This window comes from Procambarus clarkii, chromosome 81, assembly GCF_040958095.1.
Source record: "Procambarus clarkii isolate CNS0578487 chromosome 81, FALCON_Pclarkii_2.0, whole genome shotgun sequence".
NCBI lineage: Eukaryota > Metazoa > Arthropoda > Malacostraca > Decapoda > Cambaridae > Procambarus > Procambarus clarkii.
The window spans coordinates 9,369,984-9,385,102 of NC_091230.1; the positions used below are offsets into that span (position 1 = coordinate 9,369,984).

At 44.3% G+C, this 15,119-nt stretch overlaps 1 protein-coding gene across 1 annotated transcript in view; it reads right to left on the reverse strand.

The window, feature by feature from the left end:
* LOC123773031 (insulin-like peptide receptor) overlaps positions 1–15,119 on the reverse strand; it is a 531,432-nt gene that overhangs the window by 222,539 nt on the left and 293,774 nt on the right. Inside the window, exons 14-15 of the mRNA XM_069315507.1 lie at positions 6,090–6,263; positions 5,212–5,464 (exon numbers count right to left, since the gene is read on the reverse strand). Coding sequence (XP_069171608.1) covers positions 5,212–5,464; positions 6,090–6,263 — 427 coding nt within the window. The remainder of the gene's footprint in view (positions 1–5,211; positions 5,465–6,089; positions 6,264–15,119) is intronic.

Here is a 15,119-nt window from a genome sequence, read left to right on the forward strand (position 1 = left end):
CACTATGGAGAGTGGCAAGCAAAGTGCCTCTGCACACTCTTTCAGTATCCATGGTGAGATCCCATCTGGACCAACAGCCTTTCTAACATCCAGATCCAGCAGGTGTCTCTTGACCTCCTCTCTCGTAATTTCGAACTCTTCCAAGGCCGCTTGGTTTACCTCCCTTTCTCCTAGCACAGTAACCTCACCTTGTTCTATTGTGAAGACCTCCTGGAACCTCTTGTTGAGTTCTTCGCACACCTCTCTGTCATTCTCTGTATACCTGTCCTCGCCTGTTCGAAGTTTCAATACCTGTTCTTTCACTGTTGTTTTCCTTCTGATGTGACTGTGGAGTAGCTTTGGTTCGGTCTTGGCTTTGTTTGCTATATCATTTTCAAAACTTTTCTCTGCTTCTCTTCTCACCCTGACGTACTCATTCCTGGTTCTCTGGTATCTCTCTCTGCTTTCTGGTGTTATGTTATTCCGGAAGTTCCTCCACGCCCTTTTGTTCAGTTTCTTCGCTTCCAGACATGCCCTATTATACCATGGATTCTTCTGTTGCTTCTCGGATTTTTCCCTTTGGGCCGGGATGAACCTGTTTACTGCCTCCTGACACTTTTGGGTAACATAGTCCATCATACCCTGTACAGACTTATCTCTGAGATCTGTGTCCCAAGGTATTTCACTTAGGAAACTTCTCATCTGTTCATAATTCCCCTTTCGGTATGCCAGCCTTTTGATTCCTAGTTCTTTTTTGGGGGAGATAAGTCCTAGCTCTACCAGGTACTCAAAGTTCAATACACTGTGGTCACTCATTCCCAAGGGCGCTTCCATCTTAACTTCCCTTATATCTCACTCATTTAGGGTAAATATCAAACCAAGCATTGCTGGTTCATCTTCTCCTCTCATTCTTGTTGGTTCTTTGATGTGCTGGCTTAGAAAGTTTCTTGTTGCCACGTCCAGCAGCTTAGCTCTCCATGTTTCTTGTCCTCCATGTGGGTCTCTGTTCTTCCAATCTATCTTCCCATGGTTGAAGTCTCCCATAATTAGTAGTCCAGATCCATTCCTGCTAGCAACAGAAGCTGCTCTTTCTATTATGTTAATGGTGGCCATGTTGTTTCTATCATATTCCTGTCTGGGTCTTCTGTTATTTGGTGGTGGATTATATATGACTACGACTATAATTTTTTTCCCTTCATTTGTTACGGTACCTGCTATGTAGTCACTGAAACCATCACAGCCCTGAATATCCATCTCCTCAAAATCTCAGCCTTTTCTTACCAGCAGAGCTACACCACCACCACCTCTTCCTTCCCTCTCTTTCCTCATAACATAATAGTCCTGTGGGAACACTGAGTTTGTTATCGTTTTCGTGATCTTTGTTTCTGTGAGGGCTATTATGTCTGGGTTTTCCTCTAGTACCCGTTCTCCAAGCTCATTTGCTTTATTTGTAATTCCATCTATGTTAGTGTACATCACTTTGAGGCTCACTTTCTTCTGTCCCTTCTCAAATCGCCTCCTTGGTGAGTGTTCTGCTGGTGGGGGAGGCTTTTCCATGGGTGTGAGGACTTGTGAGGTGGATAACAGGGTCTCAGAGGATACTGGGATAAGGGGCGGGGGATCCAGTGAAGGGGGAGGGACAGGGAGGGTACGGGGTGAAAGGGGAGGGAGGACGGAAAGGAAAGGGGGGAAGGGAGGACTCGGGAGGAGGGGAGGGGTAGAAGGGTGGGGATTGGGTGTAGGGGGAGGGAGATTTGGCTGAACATTTGAATGGGGGCAGGAAGGGTTTGGGGTAGGGGTTTTCTATGCAGAGGTGGCGGGGTTGTCCTCCCTTCTGGTGTTACTGGGTAGCTGGTTGTGAGTTCCCCCCTCGCCTCTGGGGGTGTTGTGTTGGGAGCTGTGACTTCCTGGTTTTCCCCTCTCACCCTGCGCCTCTTCCTTGCTTCTGCCACCACGGCTCTCTCCCTTGTCATGTCTCTCTGGGGGAATACATTTTTTAATTTTCCCACGTTTTTCAGGGAGCTCTTCGTTGATAGGATCTTCTCCTTTGTGCTCTCGTTTGCAAACACTATCTTTATCATTCGGTCTCGGTCTTTGTTGTACCAACCTAGCCTGAAAACCTTCTCAATGCTATGCTCAGCCCCTTCCATCTCTAGTGCCTTTAGTACTTCATTCACTGCTGCTTTGTCCTTGTCATTCCACTCTGTCCTATTAGAGCCTTCCTGCTCTTTAATACCCACAGCAACCACTGATCTGTTCCTTTCCAGCAGTTGGCTAGTGGAGCGTGCCGCCTCCTGTGAGGTGGCTGCTTTCATGGCCACCTCCATCACTGCAGTCATTACTTCAGAGTTATTTTCTTTTAGTGTTTCCGCAAATGTTGCTTTTATTGTGGCATTCTCATCCAAAAAATTATTACCACCCTCTCCCTGGATGGTTTTCTGATTCTCAGCCTCGATACCATTCTCTTTGAGGGCTCTAATCTCCTCCTTTGCTGCTGTCAGCTCTCTTTTCAGGTTGCCTATATCGTTCTTCATTTCCTGCATCATTTCTTGCATCTCACTCTTGATGTCCTCCAGAAACTGGGCGAACATTTCCTTCATTTCGTCACCTTGGCTCTTCCCTGTTCCCCTGGTACCTCTGGCTGCCATGCTTGACTCTGTTCCTATAGTTGTGCCGTGATAGGATTTGTCAGGAGGGCAGAGCGGGATGGGGGAGGGAGAGAGAGAGAGAGAGAGGAAGAGAGAGAGAAAGAGAGAGAGAGAAAGGGAGTGATAAAGGGAGAGATAAATGGGTGGGAGAGGGAGAGAGAGGAGAGGGAGAGAGATGGAGAGGGAGAGAGCGGGTGAGGGAGAGAGGGGGGGAGGTGTGTGTGTGTGTGTATGTGTGTGTGTGTGTGTTGTGTGTGTGTGTGTGTGTGTGTGTGTGTGTGTGTGTGTGTGTGTGTGTGTGTGTGTGTACTCACCTAGTACCGTGTGTGTGTGTGTGTGTGTGTGTGTGTGTGTGTGTGTGTGTGTGTGTGTGTGTGTGTATGTGTGGGCAGAGAGGGAGGGGGAAGGAAAGAGAGGGAGAGAGAGAGAGAGAGAGAGAGAGAGAGAGAGAGAGAGAGAGAGAGAGAGAGAGAGAGAGAGAGAGAGAGAGAGAGAGAGAGAGAGAGAGAGAGAGCAGGAGAGAGATAGTGGGAGAGAGAGAGAGTGGGAGAGAGACAGAGAGTGGGAGAGAGATAGAGAGTGGGAGAGAGAGAGAGTGGGAGAGAGGGAGTGGGAGAGGGGGAGAGAGTGGGGAGGGGAATAGTGTGTGTATGGGGGATGTGGGGGACTGGGGGTGGCAGGGGGCAGAGATGGCAACCAGGTCAAGTCAGGTCAGATGGGGGGGTTAAGAGGGGGGGGGGATAGTAAGGTCCTATCCCCTGATCCCAGGTGTTAATGCCTTTTCCCCTGACTGAATGTTTGTAATTACCTAAGTGTAATTACCTAAGTGTAGTTACAGGATGAGAGCTACGCTCGTCGTGTCCCGTCTTCCCAGCACTCTTTGTCATATAACGCTTTGAAACTACTGACGGTCTTGTCCTCCACCACCTTCTCACTTAACTTGTTCCAACCGTCTACCACTCTATTTGCGAAGGTGAATTTTCTTATATTTCTTCGGCATCTGTGTTTAACTAGTTTATATCTATGACCTCTTGTTCTTGAAGTTCCAGGTCTCAGGAAGTCTTCCCTGTCGATTTTATCAATTCCTGTTACTATTTTGTACGTAGTGATCATATCACCTCTTTTTCTTCTGTCTTCTAGTTTTGGCATATTTAATGCTTCCAACCTCTCCTCGTAGCTTGTGTGTGTGTGCATGTGTCTGTTTTAGCGTGTGCACACTTGTGTGCGTGTATACGTACATGGGCGGGCGTGCGTGTATGTGTCAAGATATCCCTTATGCGTTACCTCTACCTAAATGAACCACCCTGAGATTTTTAAATATATATGATATCCTGAACAAGAATTTGATAATATTTTACCTCAATCTGTACACCTGATTAATTGACCAGAGAGGGGGTACATACCAGACTCCTCCCGCTCACACAACCAGATGAGTAAGGACGATGTATGATGACGATGGTTATCTGTCGTTGTCTTCCACTAGGTGATTCACTAAGTGCTAATAGATTGATGAGGTCAGTTCTTCTCTATCTACATAAAGCTCTGGAGTCAGTCACTGTATCGTTGTGTGACAATTCACGAATTTACTTTACCACTGATCACAGTCATCACTCAACAAACACAATCAGGCAGTTCCCTGGCGGGTCTCCCACCTGGTCTCAGGTCAGGTCACTTCACGCAGTCCTCCACACTTATATGCTCCAGTGATGCCACTAGCTCCACTTTGTTTCTTCGCACTATCGCTAGCGATATGACTATGCTATGTAGCATCCTGCTAGCTACACACTGCGAGAGGCCAAATACTATGATCTAGCCTCTATACTCCTTCAATGTCCCGAGAAATTGACGAATTTCCGCGGACCTCACTTAATCGTGTGTGTCCCCTACCGTCTCCCGGCCTACTACTGTGTGTGTATGTGTGTGTGTGTGTGTGTGTGTGTGTGTGTGTGTGTGTGTGTGTGTGTGTGTGTGTGTGTGTGTGTGTGTGTGTGTGTGTGTGTGTGTGTGTGTTTGTATGTGTGTTGCTTGACCAGTTCCGCAACGAGGAGGCTTGGTCGAGGATCGGGCCGCGGGGACGCTAAGCCCGGGAATCATCGGAAGGTAACTGCTAGGTAAGGCGTTGCAAATATATATAGTAGACATAACAGAAGGGCAATAAATTGGTTAAAAAGATTTGGTTCAAGAGCTAATAGCTCAACTCTGCAGGCACAAATAGTAAACACAGTAGGATGACTAATTGTAACGGAGCCAACGAGCGAGGATGGCAGGCATTATGAATGCAAATGGTAGAAAAAGTATAACAAAATGAATATTAATATGTAGCTAAATATAAGAACACAAAAATAATACAAACTAATAGAGATACAAGTTGAGTAATATTAGATTAGGATTTTTGTACATACTAGCTTTACCGAGTAACCTAATGAGTCGCCGGACTGTTTAGAGTGGTGGTTAGAAGAATGAGTGAGTTTAGTTAGGTATTAATGTCATCTCCCACACCTGGGCCAACATGCCTTCTGCAGATATATGTTTAGACTCATGTTTGTGATCCAGCGCTACTGACATCTTAACATTGACGACTCACTTCTTAACGTAGACGTTATCCATGATGAAGTCCTCGAAGCCTATCTGCCCCATCACCTCCTGGTCTTCACCAGGACCAACCTTTTGACAAACGCAACATGAAGACGCTGACGGCGCACGACACAAGTCGTCGTCCTCCACGCCCGCGGACTCCTTCTGCGGCGCCGCCTCCTTCACCGTGTGGGTTCTCACAGGCACAGTAGCCTCCACATCCGCGCCCATGACAACTATGTTCTTGTCAACGTAGGCCCTTGCTTAAGAGGCATCGAAAGGTGTTAGTATACTCGAGTATATATGTCGGTGTCATTATACACATGTCTATATATTAACACTTACTACAGTGTTGTGGGGAATTCGTACAAATTCTTGGATTTGTATACGAAGATGTACCCAACTTTCAAACAAATAACAAATCATTTTAATTTTTCGACAATTGAGAATATATTGGTGATGCACATACCTTGAATTTCGTCAATTAGGAACATGCAGCTGCTTGCGTTATCCCCATTATTTAAACATTTATCTATTTATAGCAATCATAAAACTAAACAAAATTATAATGATAAATTAGAACTAATAGATAAAATCAATATTTTTATATAATATATTTAACAGATAATATTAATACAACTAATTACAACAACAGTTATATAAATTCTATACTTGAGAAGAGATGAGCGAGACTGACACTAGTCGCCACCCGGCCGGCCCCAGCTGACTATGGCAAGAGTGGGAGTGGGAGAGGTAGTGGGAGTAAGAGTGGGAGAGGGAGAAGGGGTCGGAAGGGGAGAGGGGGTGGTGGTAGTGAGAGAGTGAGTGGTAGTGGTAGTGGGAGTGGGAGAGAGAGAGTGGGAGGGGGGCCGCCTGCGCCATACGTACTTTCCTGGCTGCAGAAGTCAAGGTCAGGAGGAATCCTTGGGGTGTTGGGCAACAGGGTGAGCGTCACCAGGTAGTGGTCGATGACACCATTGGGGCGGCGGGGCGGCTCCCACCACACTTCCAGGCTAGAGCTGCTTGGTGATGTCCACTCCAAATGTACTGGTTCCGTCGGGTCTGAAGCATTTCTAGTGTGTCAAGATTACTCGCAAGAAACATTTAGAGATCATACATGAAACGTACCAGTGCAAGATATTTCTTGTTTACCTAATGAAAGTAATTAGATCTATGATTTTAGCACAAATCTCCATTTTTGTTACGTTCTTCTTCACTTGGAAAACAAGTTGCATAATTTCTTCCCCAAAGTACATTTACTCGGGTCACTGAACTAGAAGCCAGTACCACAAACAAGCTCCTCCCCTGTAAATAACTACAACAACTTACCAGAAGACTGACGTTAAAGCAGATACAATCGAATTAAACCAAATACTATGAACTCAGCATAGATAAATTCTACTTATCCAACATTTTCAGTTTCAACAAAATGAAGGAATCGTAATGAACTCACAATGGCGTTATACATGGAATTCGTTAATTGAGTGACTTGAACACACTAACTGGTGATTCCCAGCCTTAACCACTGCGCTCCGGTGGTGCAAAAGTTCACAAACCCAGAACTCAACTGATTCCTCTTGGAGGTTCTGGAGGATTCAAACCGGAGCCAATCAGGGTTTGACAGCCATCCCGACCACAAGAGTGGGATGGCTAACAGCCATCCTCGACCATGTGGTCGAGGATGTATGTGAAACCCTGGTTGGTTTGGGTCCTCCACAACCTCCCAGAAGACTCAGTAGAGTTCTGGGTTGGTCAACTTTTGTACCACCGGGGCCCAGGGGTTAAGGTAGGCGGGAATGTCAGCACTGTGGAGAAATGCCCGACAGACCATTGGAACATTATCTAACACAGTGCACAGTTACAAACCCAATAAGATTTCAACTTAGATGCACCAGAGCAGAAGAAGTTGTTAAACACATGGGGCAAAATCTTACAGAAGCGACCATACGAGTCATAAATACTCACACTCCGTTAAGTAAAACAGAAACAAACAACACTTAGTGTGCCAGCCAGAGGCTTAGGGCTCGCACAGGAATTTCCTTGAAAAAAGGCAGGCGTTTGGGAATCACCAGGTCGCGAGATCCTTTTAAAGACAAAAATGTAAAAGTTATGATCTTACTATAGCAACAGTTTCTCCATTTTTCGCTAAGCAGATTTGCAGTGCAAAGTTTAAGTTTAAACATCTTATTAAAACTCACATCATAAACGTTATATGAAAACCTCAACATATAAACTTACTTCATTAATCCACAATGTTGGAAATTTGGGTCATCATATTTTTTTCGCTGTTTTGCAAGTTAAAATAGGACATGAATGAGTATTAGACACAGGATAATCTCTGGGGTTTAATCCAATAACCAAAGATTCAATCCCCCTCCAAGCTCTCCGACCACCAGCCCCTCACCAACCCCTCAGTCTATCAGTCCCTCTCCACCCCATCATTCCACCAGTCCCTCTCCATCCCCTCATTCCATCGGACCCACTCGAAATCCTCAGTCCATCAGTCCCTCTCCAACCCCTCAGTCCATCAGTCCCTCTCCAAGTCCTCAGTCCATCAGTCCCTCTCCATCCCCTCATTCCATCAATCCCTCTCCAAGTCCTCAGTCCATCAGTCCCTCTCTAACCCCTCAGTCCATCAGTCCCTCTCCAACCCTTCAGTCCATCAGTCCCTCTCCAAGCCCTCAATCCGTCAGTCTCTCTCTAAGCCCTCAGTCTACCAGTCTCTCTCCAAGACCTGAGTCCATCAGTCCCTCTCCAAGCCCTCAGTCCATCAGTCCCTCCCAAAGCTCTCAGTCCATCAGTCCCTCTCTTTGACCTCAGTCCATCAGTCCCATTCTAAGCCCTCAGTCCATCAGTCCCTCTCCAAGCACTCAGTTGGTCTTCAAGCCCTCAGTCTATTGGTCCCTTGCAACACCCTCAGTCACTCTTCAAGTCCTCAGTCCATTAATACATCTTCAAATCCTCAGTCCATCAGTCTCAATCGCGCCCTCTATTTGCCTTTATTCAAATAAAATTCTCTATCTTTTCCGTCGTCACCGTTGTTGTAGTGGAAATAAAAGGCCTTACTTGGAAAAAATGAACATAGAATTAACTAACATCCAATGGGGCACCGTCTTAAATACCAAACTCCCTCACAAGGAATAGAACATTTGACGGTCGAAGAGAACAAATTCTGCTTGAAATATGTTTCCTTGCTGAAGATCAAAAAGAATACTTAGAAAGACAACGTAGACAACCCCTTAGAAAATGAAAAAATAACCAAAATGCTTAAGCAGGTATACTATTTCAGGAAGAAAATGTAATTTAAACAGAAACTGTAGCGATTATACCAGGCAGAATAAATTCAAATGTAACATAAAGCATACACAAGAAAAAATTAAGTATATTTTCTCACAAATACAAAACCAAGTTGAACTCTCCACAAATATTGGACCTATTCCTTCAAGAGGATATTCATGCACAGAAGATGGCAAAGAAATTAGTGACATCCTAAAATAACAGTTTAGCATCCCAGAAGATGATGATCCAGACAGCTTTTTATGAACGATATTCACAACTCTGGCAATATAACTAATATTAACATAAGTACAGCAAACTTTGAAAGGTAAATTGACTACCTGCCCATGTACTCAGATTCGAGCCCTGATTTCTGGAACCCAATATTTATAAATAAATGCGAAGTACAGTTGCAGGAGCAGTTACTGTAATATGCCTGAAATGTTCGGCTTATTAGTGGCCTTATGTATTGTCTCTTTCCTTTAAATTCGCCACTGCTCATGCATCATATGTATGTACTCTTACATAAATAAAATATTATGTCCAAATTCTTGGATACTCGTGAGAAGCACTTAAATCTACAGATACAGCTACACTTAACAAGAGAGAGAGAGAGCTATTAAAAGATAAATCTCCAGTTTTATGGAGATAATGAACATCACAACTCCGGGCTGTGTGATTTTAGAGGGGGAAGTTCCTACCTTTCGCATTTATTCAATAATTTTGACAAAATCATCGAATCATTAAAAAAATTATGCAAATGTTGTATACACGGACTTGAGATTATGACTATGGAGTAGTAGCCCTTAAAATGAGGTCCAAAGGAATAACAGATAAAGTACGAAGATTTACACTAAGCTTCCTGTCAAACAGAATGAAAAATAGCATTCAAACAAAATTAAGTCCGAGCACAGTGAAAAGTTCGGTGCCCCAGAACACCCACCAGGGACCGGTGCCCCAGGGTACTGGTGCCCCAGGGCTCCGGTGGCCCAAGGCTACGGTGCCCCAGGGCTCCGGTGCCCCAAGGTTACAGTGCCCCAGGGCCCCGGTGCCCCAGGGTACCAGTGCCCTAGGATACTCTCCTTTCTCTGCTACTTATCAGATATAAACAAAAACGCAAGTTACAGTTTCGTCCTATCGATTAAAATAATTAAAACGCTAAAAAGAATTACAAGCGATTAAAAGATTACCTTAAGAATTACCTTTGTAAAATATATTGAAAAGCTGCAATCTAATATCAACAAAGTCTTTGATTGGCAACACATTATAACATGATTTTTACCAATAATACATTCCTGATTCTAAGATATGGTAAAAATTAAGAACTTAAACGTATGCAAGATTCAAGACACAATCAGGTCTCATAGAAGGAAAGATACATGCAACTGATCTGAGAAAAATAGCGTCGGTATCCTAAAGTTTAGTGAATATAACAAAGCAAGCATAGAAGCAGGCAGGAAAATTATTATGAGATCCTTCAAATCCAGGGAATGCACCACATTACTCCAAGTTTTCAAATCCCTTGTGTTTCCTGCCTTCAGTACTGTTCAGTACTCTCTTTCCCGCTCAAGGTAATAGAGATATCTGAAGTAAAGTGACGCACACAGTGTAAATCACCTAAATTATCTGCAATGTTTCAAATTTCACAATACGTATTCTAGAAAAAGAGTAAATAGAGGAATCCCATATATACATGGTAGATAGTTGGAGGCCAGGTCTTACATTTGCAAAATTTAATATCAAACTTCTGGAACAAGATATATGGTAGGATATACCAAACAGATCTAGTGAAGAGTCGATGTGTTAAACACAATCAGAGAACACTATGTGAAAATCAGAGATCCGCGACGCATCAGTAACCATCAAACAAAATATTACGGGAAGAAAAATAAATGTGTTCCTGAAACAGTTCGGCAAGTTTCTGAAGGAAGTGCTAGACCAAGCGGATTGCAATGAACATGTGGGCCTGTGAGTAGTTCCAAGCAACAGCCTTTTAGATCAAGATATCAAAAGATAAGCCTGATCACAGGCTTAAGGAGTAGAACAACTCCCAGGTCCCTTCTCACTATTCTAAAGGAAGATTCGATGTTCTTTTTCTGATAATATCCTCACTGCAGTCATCCTTCATGACTAGTTCTGACTTGATGCAGTAGTGCAGCAATACTGGGCTGGTGTAGTGTGACTCTCACTCACATAAAATATAAAAAGTTGCTTTGGCCCTTGTAGTGTGTAAGTGGCAGGATGAAACAAAAAACAGATTAAAAAAAAACTTTACTATATAATAATTAATATAAAATATAACGGTTCCTGCAAACACTTGGATATCATAGCAGAACAAACAAAACAAGCAAATGAAATCATTAATATGAATACAATACAATGTTATACTGGTGAGCTGAAGACATCCACCATACCACCACAGCGTCCGACACACGACATAGGCTGGCACCAAAAGAAACAGTGATGACCCCAAGAGCACCAGAGAGAGAGACTGGCTTCCATGGGTTGCCGGGAACTATTTATACCCCGCTGGTAATGATTTCACATCTTGTGTCAACATAAGCAGTAACAAGTGGCTGGCGGTTACTGCTAGTTAGCAACTTCATCACAACTGAGTAGAGTCTGTATAACAGCCAGTTAGAGGTGGGAAACTGCTTGGTAGAGAGGGCAAGCTGCTTGGTAGAGGAGGCAAACTGCTTGGAAGTTGAGGCTAACTGCTTCTTTGTGGAGACGCTCTGCCTGCCGGTGAGCCGTACCAGGCACTTGGTGGTTCAGTGTGGTGGAGCGTGTGGCAGGTCATATGACTCATCTTGGCTGTCATAGAGGTGGACTTCCAGTGTGATGACATAGAAGGTCAGAGGAAGGGGTAGTTCCACGGCTATGCAGGGGATTTACATGACACTAGCACACCAGCATCATTTTGACAATGATGTCTCATTGAACTACTATACAAGTAAGAGAGTTTAATCTCTGCTCTACCCCAGTACTTATTGAAATGGTTTCCGATCAGACACTTTCACCTCTCGTATAAACCTCGGAAATTGAGACAGGACCGCTTTTCCGGACAAATGTACAACAATTCAGGGCTACTACCCTCAAAAGCTACATTTGAGGGGTCCAAATTCGCCGCTATATTAAACTAGCGACTAGAACACGTGCTGCTACTTCGATGTCATATAATGAAGAGATGCTTTTGGGCTCCTACCCTTTGGATCAGATTCAACTATTGCTCTTACCAGCGTGATGTCGCTTACACGACCGTAAAACTCTCCGACCTAAAACGTTATAATACTCTTTGCTGGTTCTCTGGCCTCCAAATTTCATTGGTTATGTTATGATCGCTGTCTAATAACTGTTCTCTCCGGCCTCAAGAGTCATTTTTTCCCATCTAGGAAGATCGCAGATGGCCCAAACTTTAAGTTATGCAGGAATGCATATAAACAATTTTGAGAGATATTTAGTTGTAAAAAGGTAAATTGGGGCAAATTGTTAAACAAAATGGCATCCGGGAGAGTAGCAAGACATCAGGGATGTCATGCAGTGTGATGACACATGCTGTAGGGTCACACAACGAGTTAGGTCACTGGTGGTTCAGCCAATCAGTGATGAGCTTTCTATGACGTCATCAGCGAGCAACGATGCGGGCCCAGGGACCGAAGATTGGCTAACAAACTGGCCAGACTTTGTATTGGGAGGACGTGGCCTTGACCCTCATGAAAATCTACAGAGACGCGAGATTTATGTGACGAGTTGAACTCTAACTGTGGTGCAACAGTAAGTACTCCGACCACACATGGGGGCGCCTGGGAACCTTTTGAAGAAGATCGAAGAGTGTTTGATGGTGCTCAGGGTGTGGGAGCTTACTATAAAAGAAGGGGGATCGGCGTCCATCTGAGATATCCAGGGAGTGAAGAAGAGAAGCGAGGATGCGTGGCACATCACGAAACAACTAAGGATGTGGTGATGAAGCTTCAGTGAGCTGTGCTGTGCGTGGGAACCTCACACCACAGAGACAACATCTGCCTTAGTTAACAAAAATGCTACTGAGGAATATTGCGAACTGAAGTCTTTTCCTTCGGCGATGGTCGTAGGTGAGTGCCCCAAGGATCACTGAAGTGACAGGGAGACCAAGATTGGCACGGAGATCCCCTTGACACCTACCGCTCTACCTCCCACCCTTTGGGGACCTGAATACTTGCCTAGTGAGTCCTCAGAGGTGTTGGTTGGCTGGTATTGTGGCTGGTGCACATAGGGCTAGGCGCTGACTACATTGTACTCACTTAGTTATACTTACCTAGTTGAACTTGCGGAGGCTGAATCTTCATCTCTTTGGTCCTCCCTCTCAACCGCCAATGTAATGGTGTACAGATTCCTAAGCTTCTTGAGCTCTATCATATCTACATTTGAAACTGTGTATAGAGTCAGCCTCAACAACATCACTTCCTAACGTATTCCATTTACTAACTACAAAGACACTGAAAAAGTTTTTTCTAATGTCTCTGTGGCTCATTTGGGTACTCAGCCTTCACCTGTGTCCCCTTGTGCGTGTACCACCCGTGTTAAATAATTCACCCTTGTCTACCCTGTCAATTCCCCCTTGAATATAATATGTGGTGATCATGTCTCCCCCTAGCTCTTCTGTCTTCCGGTGACGTGAGGTGCGATTCACTCAGATTTTCCTCGTAACTCATGCCTCTTAGTTCTGGGACTAGCCTAGTGGCATACCTCTGAACGTTTTCTAGCTTCGTCTTGTGCTTGACAAAGTACGGGCTCCATGCTGGGGCCGCATACTCCAGGATTAGCCATAAATACATGGTAAACAAGATTCTGAGATTCCTTACACAGGTTTCTGAAGGCAGTTCTAATGTTAGCCAGCCTCGTATAAGCCGCCGATGTTATTCTTTTGATGTGGGCTTCAGGAGACAGGTTTGGCATGATACCAACTAGATCTCTCTCTCTGTCCGTTTCTGGCCTCTGTATTTCCTCATCTTAGTTTCATTATCTTACATTCACTTTGGATGAACTTTAGTAGCCATTTGTTGGACCATTCCATCAGCTTGTTTATGTCATCTAGTAGCCTCATACTAACTTCCTCTGTCTTAATCCTCCTCATTATTTTTGTATCATCAGAAAACATTGAGAGGAACGAGTCTATTTTCTCTGTGATATCATTTACATATATCAGGAACAGTATAGGTCTAAGAAATGATCCCTGAGGGACTTCACTGGTGACGCCTCGCCAATCTGAGACCTCACCCCTCACAGTGACTCGCTGTCTTCTGTTGCTTAGGTACTCCCTTATCCAATGGAGTACCTTCCCTTTCACTACTGCCTGCGTCTCCAGTTTTTGCAATAGTCTTTTATGTGGCACTGTGACAAAGACTTTCTGACAATCCAATAATATGTAGTCTACCCAGCCCTCTCTTTCTTGCCTGATTTTTGTTGTCTGGTTATAGAACTCAGCTAATCTTGTGGGGCAAGATTCGCCATCCCTGAACCCATGCTGATGTTGTAATACGAAGTTCTTCCACTCCAGATGTTCCAATTTTTTTGTTAGTTTTATTGCACAATCTTTTCCATCACCATGCATAGCATGCAAGTTCGTGACACTGGCCTGTAGTTTAGTGCCTCCTGTCCAATACCCTTCTAGAATATTGGGGCTACATTAGCCGTCTTCCAAATTTTGAGCAGTTCACCTGTTACCAGTGATTTGTTATACACCATAGAAAGTGGCTGGCACAAAGCTTCTGCTCCTTCCTTCAGTATCCAAGGTGAGATTCCATCCAAGTCAATATCCTTTGTCACTTCCAACACTAGCAGATGCTTCCTCACCTCCCCACTGGTAATCACAAACTCATCTAGTGGTATTTAGCTAGATATTCCCTCTTTTATCTCTGGGATTTCCCCTTGCTCTACTGCAAAGACCTCCTTGAATATCTTATTGAGTTCCTCGCACATTTCCTTGTCGTTTGAAGTGAATTTGTCTACCCCCTATTCTCAGTTTCATTACCTGTTCCTTCACTGTTGTTTTTCTCCTGATGTGGCTCCAATATCACTGTGGCTCATTTGGGCACTCAGTTTCCACCTGTGTCCCCTTGTGCGTGTTCCCCATGCGTTAAATAGCCTGTCTTTATCTACCCTATCAATTCCCTTCAGAATCTTGAATGTGGTGATTATGTCCCCTTAACTCTTCTGTCTTCCAGCGAAGTGAGGTTTAATTCCCGTAGTCTCTCATCGTTGCTCATACCTCTCAGCACGGGTACTAGTCTGGTGGCAAATCTTTGAACCTTTTCCAGTTTAGTCTTATCCTTAACTAGATATGGACTCCATGCTGGGGCTGCATACTCCAGGATTGGCCTGATATATGTGGTATACAAAGTTCTGAATGATTCTTTACACTAGTTTCTGAATGCCGTTCGTATGTTGGCCAGCCTGGCATATGCCGCTGATGTTATCTTATTGATATGGGCTGCAGGAGACAGATTTGGCGTGATATCAACCCCCCAAGTCTTTTTCTTTCTCTGACTCCTGAAGAATTACCTCTCCCAGATGATACCTTGTTTCTGGCCTCCTGCTCCCTACACCTATCTTCATTACATTACATTTGATTGGGGTAAACTCTAACAACCATTTGTTCGACCA